General features: G+C 34.3%; 2 protein-coding genes across 6 annotated transcripts; both read right to left on the bottom strand.

The window, feature by feature from the left end:
* Positions 1 to 9,262: 9,262 nt before the first annotated feature.
* Positions 9,263 to 19,778, bottom strand: LOC105798262 (succinate--CoA ligase [ADP-forming] subunit beta, mitochondrial). 3 transcript variants are annotated; one of them, XM_012628262.2, is made up of 12 exons: positions 19,492 to 19,764; positions 19,056 to 19,166; positions 18,749 to 18,860; positions 18,431 to 18,495; positions 18,241 to 18,318; positions 18,024 to 18,098; positions 17,758 to 17,910; positions 17,487 to 17,621; positions 17,177 to 17,341; positions 16,726 to 16,848; positions 16,360 to 16,431; positions 15,967 to 16,265 (listed from the first exon to the last, which is right to left on the bottom strand). In XM_012628262.2, the coding sequence occupies exons 1-12, from the start codon at positions 19,588 to 19,590 to the stop codon at positions 16,188 to 16,190; spliced, it is 1,266 nt and encodes a 421-aa protein (XP_012483716.1). In that variant the 5' UTR covers positions 19,591 to 19,764; the 3' UTR covers positions 15,967 to 16,187. The 3 variants fall into 3 exon arrangements, 2 of the variants coding, with proteins under 2 accessions (XP_012483724.1, XP_012483716.1); XR_008197560.1 differs by lacking the exons at positions 15,967 to 16,265; positions 16,360 to 16,431; positions 16,726 to 16,848 and adding exons at positions 9,263 to 9,517; positions 9,770 to 11,818 and having other exon boundaries at positions 19,492 to 19,778; XM_012628270.2 differs by lacking the exons at positions 15,967 to 16,265; positions 16,360 to 16,431; positions 16,726 to 16,848 and adding an exon at positions 9,263 to 11,818 and having other exon boundaries at positions 19,492 to 19,778.
* Positions 13,205 to 15,821, bottom strand: LOC128042335 (uncharacterized). 3 transcript variants are annotated; one of them, XM_052633140.1, is made up of 5 exons: positions 15,280 to 15,821; positions 14,765 to 14,922; positions 14,232 to 14,681; positions 13,657 to 13,777; positions 13,205 to 13,573 (listed from the first exon to the last, which is right to left on the bottom strand). In XM_052633140.1, exons 2-4 carry the CDS (start codon positions 14,891 to 14,893, stop codon positions 13,682 to 13,684), a joined length of 675 nt encoding a protein of 224 aa, XP_052489100.1. In that variant the 5' UTR covers positions 14,894 to 14,922; positions 15,280 to 15,821; the 3' UTR covers positions 13,205 to 13,573; positions 13,657 to 13,681. The 3 variants fall into 3 exon arrangements, with proteins under 3 accessions (XP_052489100.1, XP_052489098.1, XP_052489099.1); XM_052633138.1 differs by having other exon boundaries at positions 14,765 to 15,821; XM_052633139.1 differs by having other exon boundaries at positions 14,232 to 14,678; positions 14,765 to 15,821.
* Positions 19,779 to 19,960: the final 182 nt, after the last annotated feature.

Raw genomic sequence — 19,960 nt, 5'->3', positions numbered from 1 at the left:
CATAAACACATATTCCACAAGGTAAACATGAGCACAAGGAAGCTTACACTCACAATTTAGAGTAGGGGTTTAGACTACTACTAAAATCCCAAGTAATGCATTGAATCGTGTCCTCAAGTAATTATTCCAAACACTCACCAAAAATGCTTTTGCCGAAATACCGAAAGCTCAAAATAGCCTTTCCTAACTCATAGATGGTCCTAGCGAATCTGAAGCTTCAATACAATAATTCATACAACAATATATTCAAAAATTAACAAAGGACTCACCACAAGCAATCAAAAAACATAATCCTAAACTAAGTTCTCATGTAACCAAAACATTTAGCATAATAAACTTTAAATCCAAATATCTCGGTCTATGCTCTATCTTTTCACCTAAAAACAATTTCGTTCATCTTATAATTTACATATGACTAATTATCAACCCTTAAACCACATTAATCTACTTAGTTCATGGTATCGACTTTTTCGACATACCATAGGCATTTTTCATGAAAACTCATTAAGAAATCCTTAACGAAACTTTAAAGTAAGTTTAGAAACCTTCTTGTTATGTTAAATCAAGTTGAAAATACTTTGAAACTACGTTTTTACCAAAAATCCTGAAATCCACCATTAACGACCCAATTTTTGACTTTTATTTAAAACATGCGATTTAATGGCTAAAAGTTTCGTTTAAAAAACCATATATCATTTAAAACTAATTAGGAATTAAATAATTACCTTAGTTGATGAAAAGCCGAGCGTTTGATCGAAAACCTAAAAAACCAACAAGCTTGATAATAGAGGAATCTATGGTGTTTTTGGGTTTTTTTCTTGGATTTTTTGGAGGTTTAATGATTTGGAAAGTGACAGGAATCAAAGGAATTTAGGTTTGGCAAAGAAAATTGAATGGAAAAGCTGGGAGAACAAAGGGATGGCAAGAATAAGTTATGGAGAAGAACTAACGTGAAAATAAAACTATAAATCGGGGTTTTTAGGTTAAATTTTAAAATAAAGTCTAATTGCCTCTTAAAAACTCTAAGTTTTGACTCTTTTACAAATCAACCCTATTTTAAAAATTAAAGGTATTTAAAACGCATTTTCAAAAATTAATTTAATTTCTAAAACCATAAACAAAAACATTTCCGATTATCATGCTTACAAAATTCCCGAGCACACTAAAGCTAAAATCTTTAAAATACAATCGAAACTTCTAGGCCCAATTTTAAGATGTTACAAAAATGGTATTGTAACACCCCGTTACTCGTCTCGATTGTTAGAACTGAGTTACAATATGTCACATTTGTTGTAGGAGCAACCACAATCAAATCATGTTTAAAATATACAATTTATTGATAAATAAACAAGTAAATATACAATCAACATAAAATACAATCATTTTTGAGCTTAGAACGAGCATACGAAAGCCCTAAAGTTAATTAAAATTTGAAGGACTAAAATGGAAAGATTTAAAATATAGGGCATGCGTTGCAACTTGAGGGAGTTCATCGTCGCAACATCACACATTGATTAGGTCTCGTTGAGACAATGGGGTTCCTCGTCACGACATCCCCAACGATGCGATCTTTTTTGTCTCGACGTGGATCCCTCGTCGCAATGACATATGAAGGACGTCGCGACGTCACCGATTGTTTCTGCAAACTTTCATTCCAAAAACCTGCAACTTCTAACCAACTAAATTCAAGCTATTTGCATTTTCAAAAATGACCAATTAAACAGTTCCTAAACATTTTGACATATCCTAAATACTTCCATATCATCATCAACCCATTAATTCCATTCAAATACCATCATTGTTCAATAACATTCAACTAACACATACAAATTTTCAACCCATACTCATGATAACACAAACATACCAATTATCTATCCAATTCACTTCCAACAATTATAAGAATCATATTAACCTATTTCAACTTAAGTCATTCATTCAACACCAAATTTTCCATTTTTCTAAAATGTTAACATAACCTTTATCAACAATTGTCATATAGTCAAACATCCTTAACATCATCTTTAATAATACATAACTCATCAATTTACTACCAAGTACCATCAAATAACCCGTATCTATCTATTATATACTTCATACTAATCCATACAACAAACGTATCACAACTTATTCATATATAAACATACATGATTCATACCATTATCAAGTAACAATACATATACACAATCTATACCAAAATATTAAGTCATCTATCATATTAACATAATAATAACATGAAGTTCTTATAGGTGCAAGCCAACAAAATAACAAAACATCACCAACAAAATAAGTTTGGGATCACTGTAGGATGTTGATATCAACGAACACTCACAATCGAACCCTAACCTGCATAAAGAAACAAAATTGCCCACTGGGTATAAACTCAGCTATATTTTTATATTCGAACATTCTATACAACATAAATCATGTAAATGCATGAAATAACAATAAAAGTCTTAAATGCAACTTAATTATACAAATTATACCAATTCATCATATTCTTTACCTCATACATATTCAATTTACTAGTTTGAGAATTTAATACATATCATATCACATTTAAAATTTACAACGGTTAAATGATATGATTTCATTTCAATTTTTCTTAGTCTTATGGGCTCGATAAGCATAATCAATCGTCATTTCAATTCATCTCATACTTCATTATACCATTATCCATTTTCATTTCCTTATTAACCAGACTCGGACTCAAACGGATACACGGATCGAACCAATCACACTAGTTTGGCACCCAGTACCTTATCGAAAAAATTCAAAGTAATAAGTTACGCCTTGCGCTCATCAATATAACCGAAGTGATTTGGCAATTAGTGCCTCATCGACACATACTTGAACCCTGAACTCTTTCTATCTTACGGCATGCCAATTATACCCGACTTTGCCCGAACCTTTAATAGGGTAATGATTTCTCATTTTCATTTACAATCCAATATCTCAATTCCATATCACAATTTCAGTAACCATCATACATACATAAATGTGACAACATAATTCATCTTAATACAGATTCAATATCATAATTATAACGATATGCAATATCTTCACAACTATTCAATTTAGTCATCTATCACAATTAACCAATTAATCGAATCCAATATAACACCCTATACCCGGCCTGATCGCCAAGCCCAAATATCAGGATGCCACATCACCATCTCATGTCATACACAACAAGTAAAAGCTCATTCTAAATGATACGTCTTCCATTTTAGTATTTGTATAGGTTTTAAGTCAATCTTACTATTTAATTATCATCATTACATGCTAAACATACATCAAATGGTTTTATAATAATAATTAAACATACATAAGGTCCATTTAGCAAAATCTCAAAATTGACTACGTCGGTATCGATACTAGAATATGGGTATCGATATTTCCTTTAAATGGTATCGATACCACCTGGGAAATCGATACCAAACTTGCATTCTGTTTCTCGCCCAAAAATCATACTGTCAAAAATTACCGGTACCTTTTGAAAAGTATCGGTAATTTTACCCTGAGTATTGATACTCGTGATAAGATATCGATACTAAATTACAAACTAGCTTCTTGCACATCGAAATATCACATAGGTATCATTTTTACAATGCGAATATCGATACGACCAGAAAAATACCACTTTTTTAAGCATATAAGACATTCCACCTTGTACCAATTCATCATGCAATCATATCATCATCAAATAAATATCAAAATCGTCGTAGTAATATTCTCAAACATCAAAATTAAGTTCGAGCAAAAATCAACGTGATACGAAACGAATCTCATAAACTTAGGAACAAATAATCTTTGGAAGCATCCAAAACGTCATGGCAATATCAGTAAAAGTCTACCATATTGCCTTATTCCCAAAACGTAAACAAATAACAATAACACCTATGAAAAATGGAAATGAACTTGCTTGGATCACCTCCCGGAACCACACCGCTCACACCGGTATTTAACTACTCTACAAGGGTTTAAAAGGAGTGGGTGAGCTTAACAAGCTTAGTGAATGCCTAGAACAACTACCATGCAAACAATTCATCAAGCATTAACGAAACAACCATATAGCATAACCTCAACAATTCCAACTCTAGTGTCATATTATACTTGTGCATTACTTTCTAGTTCATTTACATGGTAATCATATTCACTTTTAAGCATATATCGCATTACACATATAATCACATAACATTTAAGCATGTATCACAATACTCATATAATCACATAACATTCAAGCATATATCACAATACTCATATAATCACATAACATTTAAGCATATATCACAATACTCAAAAACATGTTTATAGATAAATTGGCGCTTGAGCTATGAAACGTAAAAGTGAGCACTATCACCACTCATCGGATAACGGATCTCCAACACACCATATAGACTCATAGAGTCAAACATGTCCTATAAGTGAAGCATTAAGTTAACACTCTCCAACACACTAAACATGTCCCATTGAATGGAGCTTATCTCACATTCCCTTATCTCTCAAACATGTCCTAGGGCTTCAACTCCCAAATCATATAAACTTATAAGTGAGTACTCACAATCCCATGGCATGCTAACTATATCCAACAGTTTCAAGAATCACAAGGCGAAAATAGCTGTTATTAAGCACACATATATCACTTACCGATTTATCGTTCACTATCACTGCATATTTACATCATAAGCACATAATTATCACTGTCACTTGGCATGTAAACATATGCACTTTCACAACAATAATCATGAACACAGGTAACATGTACTTGCATCTCATCTTAATTCACATTTTTATAATAACACAAGCACATATTTATAAGATAAACATGAGCACGAGAAATTTTACACTCGAAATTTAGAGTAGGGGTTTAGGCTACAACTAAATTCCCAAATAACGCAATAAATCATGTCCACAAGTAATTATTCCAAACATTCACCAATTCGCTTTGGCTAAAAAGCCGAAAGCTCAAAGTAGCATTTCCTAACTTATAGATGGTCCTAGCGAATTCGAAGCTTCAGTACAATAATTCACATAACAATACATTTAAAAATTAGCTAAGAACTCACCACAAGCAATCAAAAACATAAGCCTAAACTAAGTTCTCAGGTAACTGAAACATTTAATATAACAAACTTTAAATCTGAATATCTCGATTTATACTTACTCGTTTCGCCTAAAACCAATTCTATTCATCTTATAATTCAACTACGACTAATTCTCAACCTTTAAACTACACAAAATTACTCAATTCATGGTATTTACTTTTCGACATATTCATGGCAATTTTAACGAAAATCCATTAAAACTCAAGAACTCTTTAACGAAACTTCAAAGTTTAGAAACATTTTAATTACATTAAAACTAGTTGAAAACACTTTGAAACCATGTTTTTACCCAAAATCTTGAAATCCACCATTAACGACCTAATTTTCAGCTTTTAGTTAAAACATACGATTTAATAACTAAAAACTTAATTTTAAAGACTAGATAACATTAAAAACTAATTAGGAATTGAATCGTTACCTTAGTTGACAAAAAATCGAGCATTTGATAGAAAACTCAAAAAATCTACAAGTTGGACAATGGAGGAATCTATGGTGTTTTTGGGTGTTTTTCTTAAAATTTTATAGAGGTTTAAGGCTTGGATGTTGATAAGAATAAAAAAATTAGAGTTTGGAAATCAAAAATTGAATGGAAGAGCAAGGGAGAATAAGGGATGACACGAGAATGAGGGAGAAGAAAAACTAATGTGAAAATAAGACTAGGTGGGGGAAAAGATAGGGTGAATTTTAAAATCTGGTCTAATTGCCTCTTAAAACCTTTAAGTTTTGACTCTTTTACAAATCAGTCCTATCTTCAAAATTAAAAGTATTTAAGACTCATTTTTAGAAATTGATTTAATTTTCTAAAAACCATAGACAAAAACATTTTCGATTACCATGCTTACAAAATTCCCGAACACACTAAAGCTAAAACTCCTATGCCCTATTTGAGGATGTTACATCCAATCAATTCAATTCATCAATTCTAACTCATCTTACGATATTACCATGCAAACCAGTTCATAAATGCAACAATTTAAGTGATCTGGATTATAGAAATACAAACCGTAAACTCTGAGCTATTCATCGACGGCTGTCTTTTCCTTTCTTTTTCGAGGAATCTGAGTCATCATTAGCTAAGGATCAACATAAACATACCGAAACATCAATTCACAAACAAATTCACACTCAATTGTAAACTTAAGAAACTTTTACAATTTATTCAATTTAGTCCCTAAAATCGAGACTAACATGATATCCAATTTAGAAGCCCTAATTTCTAGCCAATTTCTCTATAGTCCATTTAGGACCTCCTATTTCTCATTTCTACCTCAAATTTCAAAAGTTATACATTTTAGTCCCTATTAACAAAACGATAAACTAACTTTACAATTTAAACTCTTTTTCATCTCTAAGATTAAAATCTATCAAAATGACACAAAAAAATTCAAGAACTCATCAATGGCATCATTATAAAAATTTAACAGATTCGAAAAATAACACACATGTCAACTAGATTAAACTACCGAGATTCCAAAAATATAAAAATTACAAGAAAATGACTACATTGTACTAACCAATTTTAAAATTGAAATGGAAATTCCAAGAGCCAGATGTTCCCTTTCTCTCTTCCCTTCTATCTATTTTGCATGCACCAAAAGCTAAAATGCTTGTCTTTCTTTACTAACTTTCCACAACTATTTTATTACTTATGTTTTTTTTATTTTACTATTTTATTACATAAATATATATATTTCATTACCATCCACTAATTTCCAATGTGGTATAATTACCACATTGACCCTTAATCTAGGTTTCAAATTAAAAAATTTATAGTAATTTAACTTTTACCATTTTTATAATATAGCCCTATGCCCTAAATTAATTATAAATTCGAAAGTTCGTGAAAAAATTATTAATTCGATAGAATTACTTATCTAAGATTCAATTCACCTCTAATATAACTCCATAAATATTTAATAAAAATATTTACGGTCTTGATTTATAAAAACGAGATCCTAAAACTAAATTTTCTGACACCACTGACTTTCGAGTCGTTACAAGTATGATGGATAGTAATGCTTCGAAATGGTGAGATGGCATGGTAGTTGAATAATTAGTATTTTGGATTTCATGTTCAATCTTGATATGTTTAGGTGTTGTTATGTAATCATAATGGTTATTTTGGTATGGATATGCTAAAGTGTTGGAATCCATTCTTGGTACAATAGTGATTGTAAAGTGTAACCATTTGGATGTGTTTGAAATGTAATATTGTGGTTGCAAGTAGTATATGGAAGCTTTTATATGGCATAGTTTCATGATTGGTTAGATGTGTAGGAGATGATATTTGGTATGATTAAGCTCCAAAAGTTTTGTTGTTTGAATCGATTATCTTGCTATTTGAATCGATTCTTTTTTGTTTAAATCAATTCTTTGTTGTTTAACTCGATTTAAACTCCAACATTTACAGGGCTTGTGTGCATATAAGCATTCTTGAGTTTAAGTTTTGGCATGAACTGATTTTAAAGAGGTCATTTTTGCAAAATTTCTAGAAAGTATCAGTATGTTGATAATAACTGTTGATACTTCCTTAAATGTTTTGTTTTCTAAAATAGAAGAATGCCAAAATGGTATCGGTACTTGTCATTGGTATCGATACCTGTTTCTAAATTTTGGAAAGTTTACAGTTTGGTCCTTAATTGTGTTCGAATTGACTTAGGAGTTTTTGTAAGCTCGAATGTGTCTCGATTTTGTTTGTAAATCATATTGTGTATGGGATTATGAAATAAATTAATGTTTGATTGTATTAATTGCTGCAATTTGAAAATGATGTGCTTCGGTAACTGTGGTAGCATCCCGTAGCTCGGGTCCGACAACTAGGTCGGGTGAGGAGTGTTACACTATCCCTTGCAAGGTCATTGGTTATTGGGCGTTACTAGTGGTTAATTTATTGAAGAGACCCCTTGAACTTGATTAATGGAGGATGGATAGTGGAAATTAGGCATATTTTTCGCCAAAGGAATAAATGCACAGATCATTTAGCTAATTTAGATCAAGATTTTATTGTAAGGATGATGCATTTTTATGAGCGACCACCAAGTCTTAAACCCTTGCTACAAGCGGATGCTTATGGAAAAGAGAGTGTTCGTTTGTAAATTATTTCATTCTCTCATGTACATTAAAAAAATCATTTACAACTTCACTATCCCTTCATTAGACAAGTTATTCAGCTACGAATTTATACAAATCCTTTTACCCATTTCATTCATTAGAAACTTAATATAACACTATAACATCCTATAACATCCAAACATTTAATTAATATGGTAAGTAGAAATTCTTAATATCACTTCCAAAAATCAAGATCAAAATAACAACATTTTTCTTGCTTCAATCCAAAGCATTTTCTTTAGTACTTCCTCATCTTTCAACAACTTACTCCACTTCTTTCCTTGAAAACCCAACAATTTTCTTAGGGCTTTCTCATTACTTCAACACTTCTCACAATGGATAAATGATGCTTAATGGGATAGGCCTTAAAATCTCACCAAAAACTTGAAGATTTCTCAAAGTTCATGAAAAGAATTTGGACGGTTTGCACAAGGATTTTCTTTTCTTTTTCTAAATAACTGAAGGTTGGGTGTGAACTTAATGAACGTTATACAAACTTCTTTAGTGTTATACCATCCAATTCCACTTACTAGATCAAGGGGTAATAATTAATCTCTTCTACATCAAACAAGCTCCAATGGCACTCTTTAATTCTCTAATTAACATTTTTAATAATCCAAATATTTTTGGCCTTATAATGGCGTAGAGATTTAGTTTTCCATCATCTTATTCAATTGAAAATTCAAGACTAAGGTTTTAGAGTCATTACTACATGGTCAAAAGCTTCATTGAATCCTCCAACATTTACATTATCAACTAGTTCATAGACAAACAAGTTCTTGTACTATTTCTTACATTACTATCACCATTCAAAAGCATTAAATTAATCGCAATTATTTTAGATTTTACTATTCAAGTATCGAAATAACACCAACAGGGTTTTTAGGACGTTACACTCAATACTGTGAGAGGGGAGCACGGACGAACAAAAATCACTTAGGGTATGCGGTTTGAGGATCACCACACTCATGAGCTGTAAGTACTTTCAATAAAACTACTATTTATTGTAACTTAAAGTGATCGCTTCCATCAGCCCCCTTGCAATATTTAACACAATTTCCAAACTATATTATCTCAAATCAAAGAAAGAGGTCGTATCAACTGTCTAGAGTAAATGCGGCAAATATATCAATTTTACAAGGGATTATGGCCTCGATTAAAAGGAAAAACTCATCAATGTTGTGAAAGATGAGAAACAATAAGAAAAAAGACTCGTGTTTCCAATTTACCTTCAAAATTCTCTTTCCTTGGTCAACATTGGTACCTTCAAGACAGACCACCACAGGAACTTTTAGGGCTACCTATAACACAAGGTCAAACAAAAGTCAATGCCTTTTACATGGATTATGGAAACAATAAAAAAATAGATTGTCTAGATTCCTATATATATGTATATATATTCTAAAAGGCACTCCTACTTGGAACTTCATAAATTTCTAACAGTTTGGTTTTCCTTGATGATTCACTTGCATATGTTAAGGGCCACGGATCAAAACTTGTGATGAATGCACATAGAGCATCCCATAGAGATCAATTTATTAAATGAGACTTACTCGATCCACTTAATGTGGCCTGATTCATGGAACATGTGAAAAAGCTCACTACTTGAAGTCTTGGTGACCCAATGAGGAAATAGTATTAAGACTTGGATCAACAATACTCAATTCTGCGAAAACGAAGAAGGATCGCAAGCAGAAAGGGTTCATATTTGTGAACATCAACATTGCAAGTCAAAACAGGAGTCCTCGTGTTGATACAAGGGCATTTGATCTGTTAATATCGAAGAAAATCGTAAGTAAACTTGATCTCACAGTTAGCGAATCGACTAAAATGATCAAGAATTCAAGAGATTCCAACTGTGGGAGTAGCATAAACAATTGAGCTACAAATCAACGAGTAAAAAAATAAAGAAAATTTCAAGGTAATTCATTTAGATGATTACGACTTTGTGATTGGCTTGAATTTCCTTAACCGGATTAATGTTCTGTTAGTTTCTTTTGTCGATTGTCTATGTATCTTGGATATTCACCAACGACGAAGCATAGTGCCAATGAGTCGTGATGAATAAGATGAAACCAATGTATTATCAACAACCAAATTAGTTGAGAATGTTCATTGTGGAAAGAACATTGACTCGGTAGATTGAAGTGCTACGAAAACCCCTTTAGAAAAACTAGAGGTGTGGCAAACCAATGTGAAGTTTATTAAGCTATTAATAAGGTTACCTCTTATGAAAAAGGTGAATAATGCACCAAACTTAGTGGGAAAAATAGTGATACAAACTGAATAGTCAAAATAAGTACATGTGACAAAATAAGTAAATGTGACGAGTGAGATACATCTTAACCACTTTCTTTTAGTGTTTTATGTTATGACTTATCGTTTGCTTGGCAAAGATACACGAACCCTTTTAGAGTTCTGAAGCGGGCAAGTCGAGAGGCTTACAAACCAAAATTAGCAGCAATATTCAAAGTTAACTCAATGTTCAATATGAGTGTGTTGAAGCCTATTTGTGAAGATCAAGGGGACCCTGATCGATGCAAGTCACAATGGGAGCAAGTAAAAGCAGTGAACTCGTGCAAATGAGATGTACCAAGTAAAGGAATGATTCAAGTTAAGCGATAGTGAAAGTCGAGGCAAATGTTCCGAGGGGTGAAACTTCCCGATAGAGAGACTAATTGGAAAACAACCAAAACATTAAAATAGTTCCAAGACGAGTCAAATAAGTATCATTCTAAGGACACAATGAGAACATTATGAGAATGGGTGAGGAAGAATTTCAGGGGTCGCAGATTCAAACCCATGACAGATGCAAATAAAGCATATCATGAAAGTCAATTGATTAAATGAAACTCATTCAACCCACTTAAACTAACTCGATTCGTGAAACATTTAAAGAAGCCAATCTACTTGAAATCTTGGTGGTGCAATAAAACACTTAAGAAAAACTAATATTGCTATGGTAAATATGAAAAGTAATTTTAAAAGCTTTGGTTTTGTATTCTTAGAAGATTGTGTATATCTCTTAAGAATCTCAATTATAAATTGGTGTTATCTCGACAATGAATGTAAAGTAAACTATATCATTAGATTTAGAATAGTTTAATTATAAATAGAAGTGTTCTCATTAGTAAATATATCATTGTACCCCATTCTTGAGTAATAGAATACTTTGAGAGTATTAACTCAAACACTTCGTATGTATTGTTTTCTTATGGCATTTTCTATTCTCATTGCTTCTTTATTTTTGAGTTGCTTCCACTTTATTTTCGGTGCCTTAAAAATTTCTCTTGTGAATTCTCACTTCTAGATAGTTAAACTAACTAAATGAATTTAAAGCAAAAATATCACCTAAAATCACACGGATTACAAGACCAAAATTCTAGCTCCCACGACATATACAGTAAGAAAAAATGCTAGTGACCACGAGTACTCTGTCACAATGTAGACATAAAACTTGCTTCAAAGAGAACTCTCATCTGTTTGGCAACATTGACAATCGCACTTGAAATCATATCACATTTCATTATTCCTCCAAATATATTTACCAAAATGGCTTTCATTTTTTCATCAGAAGTCAAAATTTTAAATGCCTCGACCACCTGTTCCACATAATCTAAAAATTAATAAATACATTCAACAGGAAAGAATAGTGAGGTATCCAAGATGGCTAGTTAGAATAGTTAACAGTTAGTTAATCAGTTGGTTAGTTTGGTTTGACAACAGGGCTAAACGTCTCTTGAAAATCAACCCCTGCTTATTAAAGGTATCCTTTGACAACCAACCTACCTTTGTATCGAGCAACAAAGCCATCCGCATGTCGTTTGACTTTGAAGATCCACTTACAACCCACAGCCCTATGACCTTCAGGTAAGGGAACAAGATCCCAGGTATGATTCGCAATTAAAGCCTTATACTCATTGTAGGCAGTAGCTATCCATGCAAGACTTTGAAAAGCTTCAAGAATAGAAATAGGTTCTTTTTCTGTTAAAACTGAGGCAAACATCTTAGGTTTGAATATGCCACTTTTGGATCGGGTTCTCATTGGATGAATATTCATAGATGTAATAGCCTGATCAGGAGAAGGAGAGTGTGTAGCTGCTGCTGGCGAACATGTAGGAGGAGAGTGAGTAGCTGCTGCTAGTGAACATCCAGGCTCACTTGATGGTTCAGATTGCCTATCAGGAGACTGTAGAACAGAAGACTGGAACAACCCTTCCACAGGAGAAGAGGCAACTTGGTCGAGAGCTAGAGAATTAGAAGATGAAGATGCTACAACTACCACCATAAGAAGACTAGACTTGTGATGAAAAAAACCAATTTGTCCAAATTCAGAGTGAAAGAAAGAACCAGTTTGAAAGGGAAAAATTTCTTCATCAAAAGTCACATGTCGAGAGACAAAAATGCGGCCATCCTTATCAATACACTTGTAACCTTTTTTATTTGTAGCAACTCTAATAAAGACACACTATCTAGACCGAAACTGCAGCTTGTGATTCTGATATGGCCTCAAGTTGGGAAAACAAGCACAACCAAAAACCTTAAGATGAGAATAGGTAGGCCGAGCCTTGTAAAGTACCTCATAAGGGCTTCTCTTCTGTAGAAGAGGAGTAGGGAGTCTTTTAATCAAGTGAACAGCATGAGCAAAAGTATAGGACCAGAAAGTCAGTGGTAATGAAGCCTGCACAAGAAGTGTTAACCCCATGTCAACTATGTGTCGATGCTTCCTTTTAACCACCCCGTTCTGCTCGGAAGTATGGGGACAAGTGACCCGATGTTGAATACCAAGTCGAGACAACTCATTGGATACAGACCTATATTCACCTCCCCAATCAGTTTGAAGCCACTTAATAAAACAACCAAATTGAACCTGAACCATTGAATGAAACAGAAGAAAGCACTTGAAGACATTTGACTTTGACTGGATGAAATACACCCAGGTGTACCTACTATGCATGTCCACAAATGAAACATAATAAGCAAAGCCATTTGATTTTAAATGAGCAGGGCCCCAAACATCTTATTCTACTAATTCAAAAGGCAACGAGTACAAGGTTTCCGATGGATTGAACGATAATTTATGAGTTTTGCCTAACTAACAAGCTGAACAAAAAGGAGATAGAGTGCTATTTGAAGGAAACATTACAACTACGCAAAACATTAACAAGAACATTGTTACATGGATGGCCTAGTCGACTATGTCACATTGTAAGTGAAAACACATTTTAAGCTATGTATAACGACACACTAGGCTGAAAAGATGCACCACTACTGTTGGAGACCAATCGAGAAGTATCAAACTTGTAGAAACCATTATACATGCGGCCCACTAGGAGAGTTTTCTTGGTTAGAATATCCTTCACAAAATAAAGCAACGGGTGAAATTCAAAATATATAGCATTATCCCTGACAAATTGACCAACAGATAGCAAGTTCTTACACAGTGGGAACATGGAGCACATTCTTTAGGCGTAACAACCTAAAACCAGCCTGCATGTTGGATGTGCCGATGTTAACAATCGAAACAAAATCACCATTCCCCATAGAAACTTGCCTCGTACCTGTATAAGGAGAAACTGTTAAAAGATTGGCCACGTCAGGGGTGATGTGATTAGTTGCCCCAGAATCTAGATACCATGATTGATCATGAGCAGGAGACAAACGCTGACGAGGACCAGATTGAGAGGAGACGACAGCCTAGTATGAGGAACTACAATGAGACATATAAGAACAAGGATTAAAAGTAAAGGAACTTCCCTAATCTTGGGTTTGATGATAATTAACCGTCATTGACTGACTGGGACTAACACCCGAAAATGTCTCATCAAAACGATGATAGCACATTTAAACCAAGTGGTCGATTTTTCAACATAACTGAGATTACGGTCTAAATCGTGACCAATTACGACCGCTACTAGGAGCCTTGCCACGAGACCAACCTCGGCTTTGTCCCCTTTGGCCATATTTGCACTCTTAGTGACAACAGTTAGGAGCATTAGTGTGTTTAGAACTCACGTTACTCTCCTTTTGATGAGCTGCCAAATTAGCTTGCAAAGGTAACTCAGTCAGAGAAGCCAACTGTCGCGCTTCACAATCAAGAAACATCTCTGTTAACAATTCAAAAGACATTGTTGTGGCAGAGGCAATCACACGGACAGATTCATACTCCAGTGAAAGACCAGCCAGTATGATACTCACATGTTCATGTTCAGTGACCACACTACCAGCTATAGTGAGACTATCACTAAGATTTTTCACCTTAGTCAAATATTCTTTAACAGTAAAACTCCCTTTCTTGAGAGAATACAACGCATGACGCATGCTCGAGAGCTTGACATTAGACTTGGCCCCAAACCTCCTTTCAATTCCAGTCCAAATATCACAGCTAGTCTTGGTCGTTGCAATATGTACCAGAACTTCATCTGTCACTATAGAAAGTAAACAAGAAGCTAGGAACTTGTCCTGCTTTTTATGTAACAGAAAAGACGAATTATCAACATACAATCCATCAGGTCCAGGTATATAAGTAGGTGGAATCGGAGTTGTACCAAAAAAAAACCTTCAAGATCATAACCTTCAAGAATCAACAAGATCTGATGTTTCCATAACAAGAAGTTGTGCTCCCCTAGTTTGATCGTATTGTGTTTGGAAAAATAATGAACAGTCTGTGAAGCCATGCTACTAAACCCTTGTGTATGAGCTACTCCTTCAACATTAGAAGAATAGCGAGATGTATCACCAGTAGGTATTGTTTCATCTGCCATGAGAAAACGAAAGAAAAGAAAAGAGGGAAAAAAAAAGAGCTATTCCAAGTAAATCTCTAGCTTAGATACCATATCAAGATCATAGCTGAAATATTTCTCACTTAATCATTAATGAGGAAAAGAACAGTATTTAATACAGTACAGGAAGAATAGTCAACTGGCTAACCAAACTAACCAACTGTTAACTACTCTAACTAACTTCTGTTTACTGAATCATTATTCCTAATACACATAATCTAAAAATTAACAAGAAAATACATTCAACAGGAAAGAATAGTGAGGTATCCAAGATGGCTCACCTTTTCACACTGATTAGACACCAGGATTCAAGAGAAGTAATGGAAGAAGGGAAGATAAAGTACCGGTTAAGTGAAGTGGATAAAGAAAATCTAAAGATTGGGTTGAGACAGGTGTTAAAGGTTCTGATTGCAGCTGGAGCAGTGGAAGTGGAAACCTATCAAAGCGATGGCCAGAGAATTAAATGCAAAGGTCTTACAGAAGAAAGTTTGCAGGAGTTTTTGGATAACGTTCCCATTGTAGGAGGGCTTAGTTCCAAGGATGAGTATTGGACCCTCTATCTTACAGCTCATCAGATAGGAAGTTGTTGAATGGGCTCAATCGAGGAAGAGGGTGTTGTGGATGAGAATGGTCTGAGTTGGGAAGCTGAAGGTTGGTTTGTTTGCGATGCTAGTGTCCTGCCAACTGCAATTGGAGTCAATCCCATGATCACCATACAATCCACCTCCTACTACATTTCCAATAAGATTGCACAATTGTTGAAGAAGGAATAAATTAACACCTTCCATCACTAAGTCCCTCTTACATTCATGAGCTGTATTAGACCTGCAATTAAATTGCGCGCGTGTGTGTGTGAACTGAGTCTCTCAAGTAATCTAAATAAAACTACTGTTAACTTAAAAGTGATCGCTTCCATCAGCCCACGCACATAACCCTTGCAATATTTAACATAAAATTTCCAAACTATATTTTCTCAAATCAAAGAAAGATGTTATATCAACTTTGAATTATACGCCAACTGTCCGGAGCAAATGTGGCAAATATATCAATTTTGCAGGACAGTAACCCCCTGCTGCTTTATCATTAACAAGATTCTATGGGCTTGATGAAAAGAAAAATAAAGGAAAAACTCATCAATGCTGTGAAAGATGAAAAACAATAAGAACAAAGGACTCGTATCTTAAATTTCTCATTTGCTGGCTGCCTTAACTGCTTTCTCTGCAGCATCATCCAAATCTTCTGCTATAATTAGTGTCATTCCACTTTCCTGCAGGACCATTGACAATCGCCAAGGAAACCAAAAAAGACCTCAAGACTTGTCAAGATATTATAAAATTACATCCGTCGCATTTCCACTTTACCTTCAAAATTCGCTTTCCTTGGTCAACATTGGTACCTTCAAGACGGACCACCACAGGAACTTTTAGGGCCACCTGTAACACAAGATCAAACGTAAGTCAATGCCTTTTACATCCGTATGGAAGCAATAAAAAACAGATCGTCTACATTCTTTTATATCCATATCTATCTATCTACCTATAGATATATATATATTCTAAAAAGGCACTCCTACTTTGGACTTCATAAACTTCTAACAAACAATTTGGTTTCCCTGCATCAGTGTTAAAATGGTGATTCACCCGCATACAGTAAGATAAAATGCTAGTGTGACACACAAGTACTTGTTCACCAATGTAAACAGAGAAGTCGCTCCAAAGAACTCCCACCTGTTTGGCAGCATTGACGATCCCACTTGCAATCACATCACATTTCATTATTCCTCCAAATATATTCACCAAAATGGTTTTCACTTTATCATCAGAAGTCAAAATCTTAAATGCCTCAACCACCTGTTCCACATAATCTAAGAATTAACGAGCAAATACATTCAACAGAGATTATTACATCAACTTCGCTGTTAGATACCAAATTTTTCATAAAGCAAATAACAGTATATCATCACCACTGATGCCAGAAATGCATGAACCGCAGCAGAAACAATACATAAAATCATGTATAGAAGTGTGTGCTCACATGTTCTATAAATGCATAGCTTCATAACTATAAGAAACAGTAAATAAAAGCAAACGCATCAGTGCCAGAAAGTAAACACATTTAAACAACAAAATTGCCACAGAAAGGCAATATGAGCGTATTAAAGGCAAAGAACATCATTACCTGGCCTTCAGAAGCATTTCCACCAACATCCAGAAAATTGGCAGGAGTTCCTCCATGCAATTTAATTATATCCATTGTAGCCATCGCCAACCCTGCACCATTCACCATGCAACCAATTTCTCCATCCAACCCAATGTAATTTAAATCAGCTTTGGCAGCAGCAACCTATAATAATAGGAAATGCAGAATAGGACCAAGAGTACAGATACTGATTATCATGTAATAACGTAAGATTTACAAAACAACCAAGAATAATTATTTGTAAACACAAAAAAAAGAAAAAAAAAGTGAAAAGGAGACAATTCCATACCTCCCGAGGATCCTCTTGTGATGGATCACGGAGAGCAAATATCTCCTTTTGACGAAAGGCAGCATTATCATCAAAGTTCAACTTTGCATCAGCAGCTACTAATTGGTTGCTAGAAGTCTCAGCAAGAGGATTGATCTGTCCAAGAAAATAAACAATTCACACAAAGATTTATCACCAACCAAAACAGAATGCATTTTGCAGTTAACAAGTAAAGCTACTTGAAACACATGAGATGGTCAAACGGAAAATATAGCCAAACAGAAATACTAACTTCCAACAACGTGCAATCACGTTCACAGAAAAGCTTATATAGTTTCTTCACTTGTTCAATAGAATCATTTCTATCGGCAACCTTGGGAGCCAAACCATCAACAACCATGGCAGCATCTTCATCAGTAATTCCTTTGAAGACATCAACAGGTACCTATCAGGAAAAAAATCATAAATCAATTGCGATGAATATATCATGATCACTGTGGAAGGAAGAGAATGCCTTATTAATTATACTACAACATCAGAAGGGGGAATGATTATCACCTTAATAATCATATCAGGATATTTCACTGCAAGGTCTTCAATGCTGGTTCCTCCCTTGCTGCAGGCAATTATAAGCTAGAAACAACATAAAAAAATAGAAAAATGAAGCGCCTTTGGCTTCAGGAGAATCATTTAATCTTAACAAAAAGTAATCAGGTGAACAAAAATGACGTCTCCAGCAGCCATAAAGATTAATCTACAGAGTTTGGAAACATACCGGACCCGCAGTTTTACGATCCAGAGTGATAGCAAAGTACATCTCATTCACAAGTGACAATTTTTCACACAGGTAAACCTGTAAAAGATAATGAAGTTAGTAGAGATCAACCAAGCCCAAGTAAAATTGAAACCAATGCACAGAATAACGGACAGTTAAATTCCACACCAAAAAAGGATGGGTACCAAACCTTGCTGACAACTTTGCCTTGGGGGCCAGTTTGTTTGGTAACAAGTATCTGGCCAAGCATCTTCCCTGCATGCAATTAAAATAAAGCACCTATCATAAAATAACTACGAAAGGCCTTCACATAGAAAAAGGAAAGTAAAACGAAAGTCATTTCATGCTAACTAGAATACGAAGCATCTCAGTGACTAGCAAGACAACATTCATGAATATCATATTTTGCAAAGATAAATGAAAAACTCCAGAACAATACTCAATAAATAAATGTATTTTGCAATTTGTAATACAGTCTAATTTTTCTGTAAATATAACTATTCAGTACCAGCAATATCTTCAACCTGGTCAGCCTTAACGATGTGAACTCCACCCTTAAAACCATTTTGGAATGTCCCCAAGCCTCTTCCACCAGCCAAAATTTGACTTTTAACCACCAACTGAAGCACAATCAAATTTATTAACACCTGTCTCATTCAATATGTCATATCCAAATATGCCATAAAATTGTTTTTTGAAACCTGATTGTCCATGGTTAAGAACACAAGCCAATAACTCTGCTTTGCTTAAGACAACCAATTATCACTCTAAAACATCGAAACATAAAAGCCATTGCACGAATTGAGAGAACTTACCTCATTTTCTTTGGGGAAGGCAGATTTGACTGCTTCTTTAACTTCATCGATGGAAGAAACCGCAACTCCTTTCGGCACGTTAATTCCATATTTGTTCATCAAGTCAGCACCCTGATTTTCAGATAACCAAAATTCATCAACAACCAGGACGCTTACATGAAATTTATATTTCCAAACAGGTATACAGATCCCAAAGAAAAAGTGAAATGCATAAAACTCAAAGTTTAATCTCCAAATAAATATAAAGGACACAAAAACCGTCAACAACGTCAAAATAATTTCACAGGAACCGAACAGGTAGTAAAATCAGTACAAATAATACATCACTTATGAAGTATTCTATTGGAAATCATAGTTTCCATTTAAATTTTCTAAGAGATAATTCGAGATGCAATTGCATGAAAGGACAAAAACATAAAGTAAAAGAAAAAAAGACCTGATATTCGTGAATGTTGAGACGGCGGAGCTGCTGTTGCTGCCATTTGCCGGCGACAGAGAGAGAGCGGGACACTAGCTTGTTCATTAATCGTCTCATTTTGTTCTTCGGTTCCTCCTAAGTGAATGTTGATTATCAGCGGAAGACTAACCGAGATCTATAGCAAACCCTAGAGAAAAGGAAAATTTTGCCGGGGGATGGGAAACCAGTCAAATCACCCTATATCAGTTGTTTTATTTATGTCCGGTCTCTTTACTTTTAAATATTTCCTAGAAGAAAGAAAATAACAATCGGAGAACTCACACTGTTTTTTAAATTTACAACCTAAAAGTGTTTTTTTTTTTTTAAATTTGGTATTTGAATTTGTCCAATATTATATAAATGGCTTAAAATACTAAGGACACGTTTGGTTCGCTGTAATGTAGAATAAATGCGTAATGAAATAGAGGCGTAATGGAATAGAGGCGTA

This window comes from Gossypium raimondii, chromosome 7 (genome assembly GCF_025698545.1).
Source record: "Gossypium raimondii isolate GPD5lz chromosome 7, ASM2569854v1, whole genome shotgun sequence".
Taxonomy (NCBI): domain Eukaryota; kingdom Viridiplantae; phylum Streptophyta; class Magnoliopsida; order Malvales; family Malvaceae; genus Gossypium; species Gossypium raimondii.
This window is presented reverse-complemented; position numbering and strand designations above follow the sequence as displayed.